Source organism: Drosophila kikkawai, chromosome 2R, assembly GCF_030179895.1.
Source record: "Drosophila kikkawai strain 14028-0561.14 chromosome 2R, DkikHiC1v2, whole genome shotgun sequence".
NCBI lineage: Eukaryota > Metazoa > Arthropoda > Insecta > Diptera > Drosophilidae > Drosophila > Drosophila kikkawai.
In genome coordinates this window covers 21,747,023-21,756,306 of record NC_091729.1, presented here as the reverse complement: position 1 = coordinate 21,756,306, position 9,284 = coordinate 21,747,023, and the positions used below count along the sequence as shown (strand labels likewise).

The window sequence follows — 9,284 nt, the reverse complement described above, 5'->3', positions numbered from 1 at the left end:
CAAGTATATAGAGAGGTATGCAGAGAGAGTGGGTTGTGGGCGATAAGCCGCTCGTGCCTGGCGCCCTGATTGATTCGACCACTTTCGCTATCAGCGGAGTGACTTCCCACACATGGACTCTCGAAAGGTTCTGGTTCTCGTTCTGGTTCTGGGTGTCTGGTGAAAGGGAATGGAAGTCAAAGTATGGGTTCCGGCGCAAGTTCTGGGCCAGCGATAAGATTAAGCCTCTTAAGCCCCTGGCGCTGATTAGCATGACTTTGATGGACAATTGCCGCCATGGAGAGCAACGGTGACGTCTTCAAAAGATTTAAGGCCGACCGAAGGGGCCTTTCCCTTTCCATCGCTATCGCATCCGGATTACAAGCGCCAGGAGGCGTTCGCAATCCTCTGACGCTATCACTTGTTCGCTTGTCCGTTCATAGTTATTGTTATCGGTTCGGCTTTAGCAGTACAGACGCTCAGTTTCATTGTTGGTTTTCCTTTCCTTATCGATATCGTGTTTGTTAAGTGCACTGATTTGGTGTCCATTAGGCGGGAATCACTTGAAACCTGACGTCTGGTCGGAGTACGATTAGCTCCACGGTTAAATGCGAGGTGTAAAGCGAGCTGGTTGCCAGTTAAGAGTTGAGTTTCATTCAGATCTCTAGCGCGTGCGGTGCGAATTATCAAGTGGTGCGGATATGACAGCGGAAACGAATACGGGTTAGTTGGAGATCCTTGAAGAAAAGGATAAGGAGTTCTTATACATTTTTGAGGAGGGAGATCCTTTTTTTTTAAATAATTCCGAAAGCAGCCAATACGCAAGTGAGGTTATCAGACTATAAACTATCTTTAAAATTGGATTTAAGTTGCTTCTAAAGAACTAAATAATTTTCATTCAAGAAAATATATAGAGGAAGCAACTTAATTATCAGCCTTTGGATAAAGATCACTTAAAATTATTCAAGTTTAAATAGGGGAATCCCTTTAGTGCCATACTCACAGGATATTTATTTTCGATTCAACAGGTCCCATGATTGGGCAGCGCCATCTGCAGGCTTTCCTGCTCTTCCTGTCCATTGTGGTCAACTACATGGCCAAGTTCAATGCTGGAGTGGCTGTGGTGGCCATGACGAATGCCGAGAGTACCAATCCGAACTTTCCAGTAAGTTCAAAGAGGATAAGTTTCCTTAAGTCCAAGTGGCTTATTACCTTCCTTTCTGCAGGAATACGATTGGAATGAAATGGAGCGCTCCTACATCCTGTCCAGCTTCTTTTGGGGCTACATACTGACTCAATTTCTAGGAGGCTGGCTGTGCAGGCGCTATGGAGCAAGGATTACCATGTTTGTGTCCACAATTGGTTCGGCTCTGTTGGCCCTGCTGCCGCCTTGGTGCGTATCCTGGGGCGGCTGGCAAGCTTATTGCGCCATCCGAATGGCAATGGGCTTATTCCAGGGCTTTCTTTTCCCCTGCATCCATGCCCATCTGGCCAACTGGTGTCCGGTAAATGAAAGGAATCGTCTAGGGGCTTTGGCCAACACAGGTATAGACTGCGGCACCCTGGTGGCCATGTTTGCCAGTGGACTGTTGGCTGCCTCCAGCATCGGTTGGCCCGGGATCTTCTATGTGTCGAGTGGCGTGGGCATCTTCTGGTGCATCATTTGGCTGATCTTTGGAGCCAATACGCCAAGGGAGTCAAAGCTGATCAGCGAAGCGGAACTCAACTACATTGAGACCTCGATCAACTCCAGCCGCAAGGCCGAAGAGGCGGAACAGAAGGCCAATGGACCCATCCCAGTGCCCTGGAAGGCCATCTGGACATCGGTTCCCTTCTGGGCTCTGATGATCACCAGGTGCTGCCAGTCATGGGGCTACTCGACCCTCCAGACCGAGATGCCCGCCTACATGAATGGTGTCCTGCTGATGGACATGAAGAGCAATGCCATCTACTCGGCCCTGCCCTACTTCACCTCCTGGATGATGGCCTTTGTCTACCTGATCATTGCCGATATCCTGCTGACCAGGGGCGTCATGTCCATCACTGGCATTCGCAAAACCGTAAACTCGATAGCGTTCTTTGTGCCTGCGATTGCCCTGATCGGCGTTAGCTTCCTGGACAGTGACCAGAAGACCCTGGCCGTGGTCCTTATGTGTGCCAATGTGGGAATCAATGCGGGCTCAACGATTGGCAGCACAATAAACACCATCGACTTGTCGCCGAATCATGCGGGAATACTCATGGGCATCATAAATACGGCGGCCAATGTGATACCCATTCTGACGCCCCTCCTCGTGGGGCTTATCGTCAAGGATGATGTGAGTTTAAAGTATTTTTATAACGAGCTTAAATTTAAATTTAATTCATATTTTTATTAATTATTATTAAATCCTTTCAGCACGATCGGACTCAATGGCAAATCGTATTCATCATTGCGGCCGTCATCTTCTTTGTGGGAAACATCATTTACCTGATCTTCGGTAAAATGGTTAATCAACCCTGGGATGCACCTGACTTTTTGGATAGCCAACGTTCACTCAATCTTCAGGAGCAAGGAGTAGGTGCCAAGGCTCTGGAGGCAAGGATAAGCGAAGAGTTGCAAGAAGCCAAGCGAAAAGAGAGTGAAGCCGGTCTGGAGAGCACGGAAGAGCATCTTTAGGGAGATGTAACTCGAAAATACCATTAAAATTAACTCACGGCTGGTCCGGGACTCTTTGTTTTACAAAAGTCTTTGTTAAAATAGTTGTAAGGTTATATATGTAAGTCTAATCTTTTCCCAATGAATAATCTAAGATGTAAATAAATTAGGAAATATCAACTGATTACACTGCGGCCTTGTCATTGAATTAAGTTTCGGCAAAAGTTCTACAAACAACTTGTATTATCAGAAAACACTGATTACTAAAAGAGGTTGTGGGTGTACTTACTGATCGTAAATAAGCGAAGAATTGACGTCTGTGACAGTTGAAACTAAGATCGATGGTTCTTTCAATTAAATTGACATGTGTTTCCAAGACTACAAATTGAAAATCGATAAGAAAAGAAGGTTGTAACAAGTTCTGTTGGGATAAAAAAATCACATAGTGTTTGTGTTGCATGGGTTTTCCTCAGATTTTGAACTTTGAGTTGTTTCAGGAGGCTTCTCGCCATCTGCCGAGATATCAGCGAATCTTTCCTATGAAGATCGCTTTACTCTTATGATTACCATAGGTCAGTTTTTAAGAAAAGATGTTAGATTATTTATGGAATCATAATACATATTTGTATTACTAGTTCTAATCAGTTATATGGTTTTATTTGCGCATTAGATTAGCTATTCGTGGAATAACCAAAATGGTATTTCTGTTTTATGATCCTAATCGCGTGCCAGGCTCTCTTAAACCATGACACGATCTCTTAGTGTTGGCACACACGCGTTGAAACCTTATCATTATAGGATAATCTAACCGATTAGTTAAATGTTGCTTATCAGCTCGTACGATTGAAATCGAGGCAGGGTGTGGTGTTACCACAGTTCATTGGGGTTCAATTAGTGCACAAACTCGGACGTTGTAGGATTCATTTTGAAAAGAAAAAGAAAAAAACCTTCAAAGGATGACTACCGAAATAAATAAAGGTAAGGGATATAGTTGGAGACTTAAAGCTTCCCATACTAAGCGTGAAAAGTGAAAGTCGTAGCGTAACAACTAGAAAATATCAGAAGATCCTTAAGGCTAATATCAGATAAATATTATTTTCTCGTAGAAGTATGCGAAGTGTAAGGTAATTGTGTACAATTTGTAGTTAGAAACTTTGTGCCAAATAAATTTGAATAAAGGAATTTAATAAAATGTTCTTGAAAACAAACAATAAAACAATAAAAATCCCAAACGTACTATACAGGTAATTAGAACCTCTATCCAAATATCCTTGCAAACACAAGTGAAGTGTAACGAAAATATAAATAAAAATTAACTGAAAACTCTCTGCCATATTTATAATGGACTTTAATCCATCGCACTCGGTGTATTCGGCCCATAAACTTGACATACTTTTCGGGGTCTGTTCACAGCTGACTGATAAACCCCACACATCCACCCATGTGACGCTCGAAAGGGCTATAAATCGTTCAGGTGTCGGAATGTTGGAGTTGCGATAACACAACGTTTCAAGTGCTTTTCAGATTTTTCTGCTGAAAATTATAGTATTTCCCTTATTGATTCCAGGTCCTGTACTAGGAATGCGACATGTTCAGACCCTACTGATTTTCCTGAACATCACCTGCTTGTATATAGGACGCCTCAATGTGGGCGTGTCTGTGGTGGCCATGACCAATGCAGAGTCCACGAATCCGGATTTTCCAGTAAAATATATACAATCACCAAATGTTTGTATTTTTAAAAACCTTTTTTTTAACAGGAATACGATTGGACAAACTCACAAAAGTCCTACATCCTGTCCAGCTTCTTCTGGGGCTACATCTTCACCCAGTTCCTGGGCGGCTATCTCTGCAAGCGCTATGGCGTGAAGAGTGTCATGTTCTGGGGATCATTCTGCTCCGGCGTCTTCAGTGCCCTGACGCCTCTCTTTATCAGCTTTGGCGGATGGCAGGCTTACTGCGGTATCCGTGTGCTGATGGGCTTCGCTCAGGGATTGTTATTTCCCTGCATCCACCAGCATCTGGCCAGATGGTCACCTCCCAAGGAGAGGAATCGCTTGGGAGCTCTCAGCCATACGGGCATCGAGTGTGGCAATGTGTGTGCCATGTTCTTGAGTGGAATGATCGCCAAGAGCTCCATAGGTTGGCCTGGAATCTCTTATGTCTCCGCGGGAGTGGCCTTTGGCTGGTGTGCCCTCTGGTTCGTTTTTTCGGCTAACAATGCAGTAGAGTCTCGCTTTATAAGTGAGGAAGAGCTGCACTATATCGAATCCTCGCTGAAACACAACGAGGACTACCATAAGACTATCATACCCATTCCCTGGAAGGCTATTTTGACCTCAGCTCCGTTCCTGGCCCTCCTGGTGGCACGTTGTTGCGAGTCCTGGGGTCTCAGCACATTGCAGGCAGAGATTCCTTCATACATGAACGGTGTCCTGGATATGGACATGAAGAGCAATGCCTTCTTCTCCGCTCTGCCCTTCCTGGCCATGTGGATCATGTCATATGTTTACCTAATCAGCGCCGATCTTCTGCTTTCTGGAAACAAACTCAGTTTGACGGCCTTGAGGAAGACCTTTAACTCGCTGGCCTTCTGGGTTCCCTGTGCCACGCTGATAGGCATAGGATTCGTGGACCAGGAGCAGAAGAACGTGGCCATTGTCCTCATGACCATCAGTGTGGGGATGAATAGTGGTGCCACCATAGGCACCTCCCTGAACACCATCGATCTGTCGCCAAACCATGCCAGCATCCTGATGGGCATCGTTAACACAGCTGCCAATGTAGTGCCCATAGTTACTCCTTTGGTGGTTGGTTTAATCGTCGAAGATGATGTGAGTTTTAATGGATTTATTTATTATATAATTGTTTATAACGCATTTTTCTTTCAGAGTAATCGTTCAGAGTGGCAGATTGTGTTTATTATTGCTGCTGTCCTCTTCTTTCTGGGCAACTGCATCTTTTTGGTCTTTGGAACGGCTGTCTCTCAGCCTTGGGATGCGGAGGATTATCTTCAGTTAAAGGAACCTGAAGTAGGAAAAGGAGCAGCTCGGAAGGAGGTGACCCAAGCAGTTCCTGCTTTGGAAGTCAATGATAAAATTAAAGACACTTCGGATTCCTTGGATAGATAATAAGGGCTAAGAAAACTATTTAAATTAATATTATAATAAGGAAACTCTATAGTCTATAGTTTAATATTTGTGGAAAATGTAATAAATTTATGTGAGTTATATATATATCTGGTTACCATCATAGACAGCATCTGTATTTTGTAGATTAATGTTCATATTCTTCTCTGTAACTTTTAACTTACTTACTTTTTAAATACAAATTTATTTAATCAGTTCACCAGAGATGTTCCTTTTTCTTTTCTTTAAAATACATTCTGTTCTTAGCCACCAAAAAGTAGGCAATAATTATAAACTGACTCGAAAATATACATACATATCACATACATTCGTTTCACCTTGTTTAAAATTATCTAAGATAAGTCAGGTACTACAAAATAATTAATAACTTTGTATTAGTTATTGCCTTGAACTTGAAATCATATAATTATAAATCCAAACAAGAAAAACTCATGAATGAAATAATTAAAATTTTCATCAATTCCGTGGTCTCTTCCAGCGTACAAATTCGTCCCCCATTTGACCTTATCACCTGATAAGGAAAAATTGGCTTATCAATTGATTCGATTCGGATTTAAATGAAAACCAAGCTAATCCATTCATTCAATTTAATTCCCACCGTGAAAGAGACCGGTTGCAAGCTGAGCGGAATCTATGATGACTGCCGAAACCAGTAAAGGTAGGAAGATAAAAACAGTCCTTCGACTGGGATCAGATTTTGAGATTAAAAAGGGTTTCCCACGAACTTGACACACTTTGGCTGTGCCCTTTTGCAGTCAGACCTTGCCCGCAGCCAGATAAGACCATTCTCGTTATTCGCACGCCCATCGAGTGCTCGTAAATCACTCAAATTATGGCCGCGATAACGGTGTCTCAAGAGCCATTCAGATTTATTTGGCCATGTTATTTGCCGACAGGAAGTAGTATCCGTGATAATAACAACTGTGTTCCCTCCTGTGCGTGTTTTTAGGACCCGCTGTGGGCATGCGACATGTCCAGGCCCTACTGATCTTCCTCAACATAACGATCATGTTCATCGGACGCCTGAATGTGGGCGTGTCCGTGGTGGCCTTGACCAATGCAGAGTCCACGAATCCGGATTTTCCCGTAAGAGATACGATTCTGGAAGCGGAATTTCATTCTTTAATCTGTGTATCTTTATAGGAATACAACTGGACGGAGGCAGAGAAGTCCTACATCCTGTCCAGCTTCTTCTGGGGCTACATCTTCACCCAGTTCCTGGGCGGCTATCTCTGCAAGCGCTATGGCGTGAAGAGCGTCATGTTCTGGGGAGTCTTTGGATCCGGTGTCTGCAGCACTTTAACTCCTCTCTTCATTGGCTTTGGAGAATGGCAGGCCTACTGTGGCATTCGAGTGATAATGGGACTGGCCCAGGGAGTGGTGTTCCCCTGCATCCACCAGCACCTGGCCAGATGGTCACCTCCCAAGGAGAGGAATCGCTTGGGTGCTCTCAGTCACACGGGAATCGAGTGTGGCAACGTGAGTGCCATGTTTCTCAGCGGAATGATTGCCAAAAGCTCCATTGGCTGGCCAGGAGTCCAGTATGTCTCTGCAGGCCTAGCCTTCTTCTGGTGCGCCGTTTGGTTCGTATTTGCGGCCAACAATCCCACAGAATCTCGCTTTATTGGCGAACGGGAACTCGGCTATATCGAGTCGTCGCTGAAGCACAATGAGAAGTATCACAAGACCATTATCCCCATTCCCTGGAAGGCCATTTGGACGTCTGCTCCATTCCTGGCCCTGCTGACAGCCCGATGCTGTGAGAACTGGGGGTTGAGCACGCTGCAGGCCGAGATTCCGTCGTACATGAACGGTGTCCTGGACATGGACATGAAGAGCAATGCTTTCTTTTCCGCTCTGCCCTTCCTGGCCATGTGGTGCATGTCGTACGTCTACTTGGTCACGGCTGAGGTTCTCTTGAACAAGAAGCTGGTTAGTCTGACTGTGCTAAGGAAGACCTACAACTCGATAGCCTTCTGGATTCCCTGCGCCACTTTGATTGGCATCGGATTCCTGGACAAGGAGCAAAAGAACTACGCAATAGCCCTCATGACCATCAGCGTGGGTGTGAATAGTGCTCAGACCATTGGCAGTGTCCTGAACACTATCGATCTATCGGCCAATCATGCCAGCATACTGATGGGCATTGTTAATACAGCTGCCAACTTTGTGCCCATAGCCACGCCTCTGGTTGTGGGTTGGATTGTGGAGGATAATGTAAGTTACCTTGGATTCTTAATATAGATTTATAATATCTATATATTCACCTTTTCGTTATCCTTAATTCCAGTCTGATCGCACTGAGTGGCAAATCATCTTTATTATCGCCGCCGTTGTCTTTTTTGTGGGCAACTGCGTCTATGTTATCTTCGGAACTGCTGTAATTCAGCCCTGGGATGCGGAGGACTACCTTCAGCTAAAGCAACCCGAACTGGCCAAGGAACCAGCGGTCACTGGGGCAGCCAAAGAACCCTCCTCTTTGAGTGTCGATGAAAAGCCAAAGCTAAAGTCCACAAGCAGATAGTAACAAACCCTTACAAGTCCAATTAGTTTATAGTTTTTGTTATGTAAATAAAGTACAAGTACTCTTTAATTTTTGATTAAGTTATCAAAAAAAAGTCTCTCGGATTACATGGTTATTGTTTGGCGATTTTATTGATTTATGAGATTTATATTAAAGTTATTAAGTTATTAAATTATAATACAAGAAATACAACGAGTAGCTTAAGTTTTGCTAAAGTTAGAAGTCCTTAAGGTTGTCGCACATTCATCTGGGCTGTAAATACTTCAAGATTGTAAAGTCTCAAGAGTGTTTTACCCGAAGGTTCGCTATAATAATATTGTAATGATTAGTTGGGACTAAAGGTTAGATTTTTGTAATAACGATTACGATTTAAATACACCCAAGATGGAGAGGGGTTCCTTGGTCTGGCCAGAGTTATGTATAACATATTTTATTCGTTTGACTTTTTGATTCTTTCTGGAAAAGTGATCTTTCTTTTAAAAGAATCAAATGGTCAAACAAATCATTTTATGTCTGCAACGCAGGATTTTTGATTTTGGTTTCCAATCAATGGGAAATCCATTCAAAGATTATTTGCCAAAAAAAAAAGAAACAAATAAACTTTGCTTTGGAATCCCTCGAAAAGATAATGAAAGCTCTAAGGCTAATCTAAAATCGAGACCCATTGGGCTTCCACTCACAACCTCACAAACCATTGAGTGGCCGAGGGGAATCACTCGAGCTGGAATCCGATCAACCAGAGATTAAGGTTTTCTTTAAATTAATAAAGCTCAATAAATTGATAGAAACAATATAAATACTCCGGCGGAATGGGTGGTGGCTCGACGGTCTAGGTACATTATCGATTAGTTTATTATTTATTTAACTGGTAGCATCGCTTATCAGCGCGTTCCATTGTTTCGGCCAGATTAGGGCCATAAAGAATCATATTCAAAAAATAAATAAAATTATACATTTATGACCGATGGACGGGACTTTAAGTGGTGAGTGAAGT

At 43.4% G+C, this 9,284-nt stretch overlaps 3 protein-coding genes and 1 long non-coding RNA gene across 5 annotated transcripts; 3 read left to right on the top strand and 1 right to left on the bottom strand.

The window, feature by feature from the left end:
- Window positions 1–632: 632 nt before the first annotated feature.
- On the top strand, window positions 633–2,804 carry MFS1 (Major Facilitator Superfamily Transporter 1). The gene is made up of 4 exons (XM_017169455.2): window positions 633–702; window positions 1,008–1,144; window positions 1,206–2,297; window positions 2,378–2,804. Exons 1-4 carry the CDS (start codon window positions 681–683, stop codon window positions 2,636–2,638), a joined length of 1,512 nt encoding a protein of 503 aa, XP_017024944.1. The 5' UTR covers window positions 633–680; the 3' UTR covers window positions 2,639–2,804.
- Window positions 2,331–2,997, bottom strand: LOC108076544 (uncharacterized). 2 transcript variants are annotated; one of them, XR_011444497.1, is made up of 3 exons: window positions 2,907–2,997; window positions 2,677–2,767; window positions 2,331–2,611 (listed from the first exon to the last, which is right to left on the bottom strand). It is a non-coding gene; the product is annotated as an uncharacterized lncRNA (long non-coding RNA). The 2 variants fall into 2 exon arrangements; XR_001770781.3 differs by having other exon boundaries at window positions 2,677–2,844; window positions 2,907–2,962.
- Window positions 2,998–3,516: 519 nt separating this feature from the next.
- On the top strand, window positions 3,517–5,748 carry LOC108076127 (putative inorganic phosphate cotransporter). Its single transcript, XM_017168855.1, has 4 exons — window positions 3,517–3,595; window positions 4,185–4,321; window positions 4,378–5,451; window positions 5,509–5,748. Exons 1-4 carry the CDS (start codon window positions 3,574–3,576, stop codon window positions 5,746–5,748), a joined length of 1,473 nt encoding a protein of 490 aa, XP_017024344.1. The 5' UTR covers window positions 3,517–3,573.
- LOC108076206 (putative inorganic phosphate cotransporter) lies at window positions 5,713–8,359 on the top strand. The gene is made up of 5 exons (XM_017168940.3): window positions 5,713–5,839; window positions 6,245–6,424; window positions 6,716–6,852; window positions 6,910–7,983; window positions 8,057–8,359. Exons 2-5 carry the CDS (start codon window positions 6,400–6,402, stop codon window positions 8,288–8,290), a joined length of 1,470 nt encoding a protein of 489 aa, XP_017024429.1. The 5' UTR covers window positions 5,713–5,839; window positions 6,245–6,399; the 3' UTR covers window positions 8,291–8,359.
- Window positions 8,360–9,284: the final 925 nt, after the last annotated feature.

Excerpts from the sequence above, each read along its gene's own strand:
- LOC108076127 (XM_017168855.1), top strand. The coding sequence starts at position 3,574 with ATGACTACCGAAATAAATAAAG. Across the intron at positions 3,596-4,184 it reads GACTACCGAAATAAATAAAG|GTCCTGTACTAGGAATGCGA; the intron begins GTAAGGGATATA and ends TATTGATTCCAG. Across the intron at positions 4,322-4,377 it reads CCACGAATCCGGATTTTCCA|GAATACGATTGGACAAACTC; the intron begins GTAAAATATATA and ends TTTTTTTAACAG.
- MFS1 (XM_017169455.2), top strand. The coding sequence starts at position 681 with ATGACAGCGGAAACGAATACGG. Across the intron at positions 1,145-1,205 it reads GTACCAATCCGAACTTTCCA|GAATACGATTGGAATGAAAT; the intron begins GTAAGTTCAAAG and ends TCCTTTCTGCAG. Across the intron at positions 2,298-2,377 it reads GGCTTATCGTCAAGGATGAT|CACGATCGGACTCAATGGCA; the intron begins GTGAGTTTAAAG and ends AAATCCTTTCAG.
- LOC108076206 (XM_017168940.3), top strand. The coding sequence starts at position 6,400 with ATGATGACTGCCGAAACCAGTAAAG. Across the intron at positions 6,853-6,909 it reads CCACGAATCCGGATTTTCCC|GAATACAACTGGACGGAGGC; the intron begins GTAAGAGATACG and ends GTATCTTTATAG. Across the intron at positions 7,984-8,056 it reads GTTGGATTGTGGAGGATAAT|TCTGATCGCACTGAGTGGCA; the intron begins GTAAGTTACCTT and ends CCTTAATTCCAG.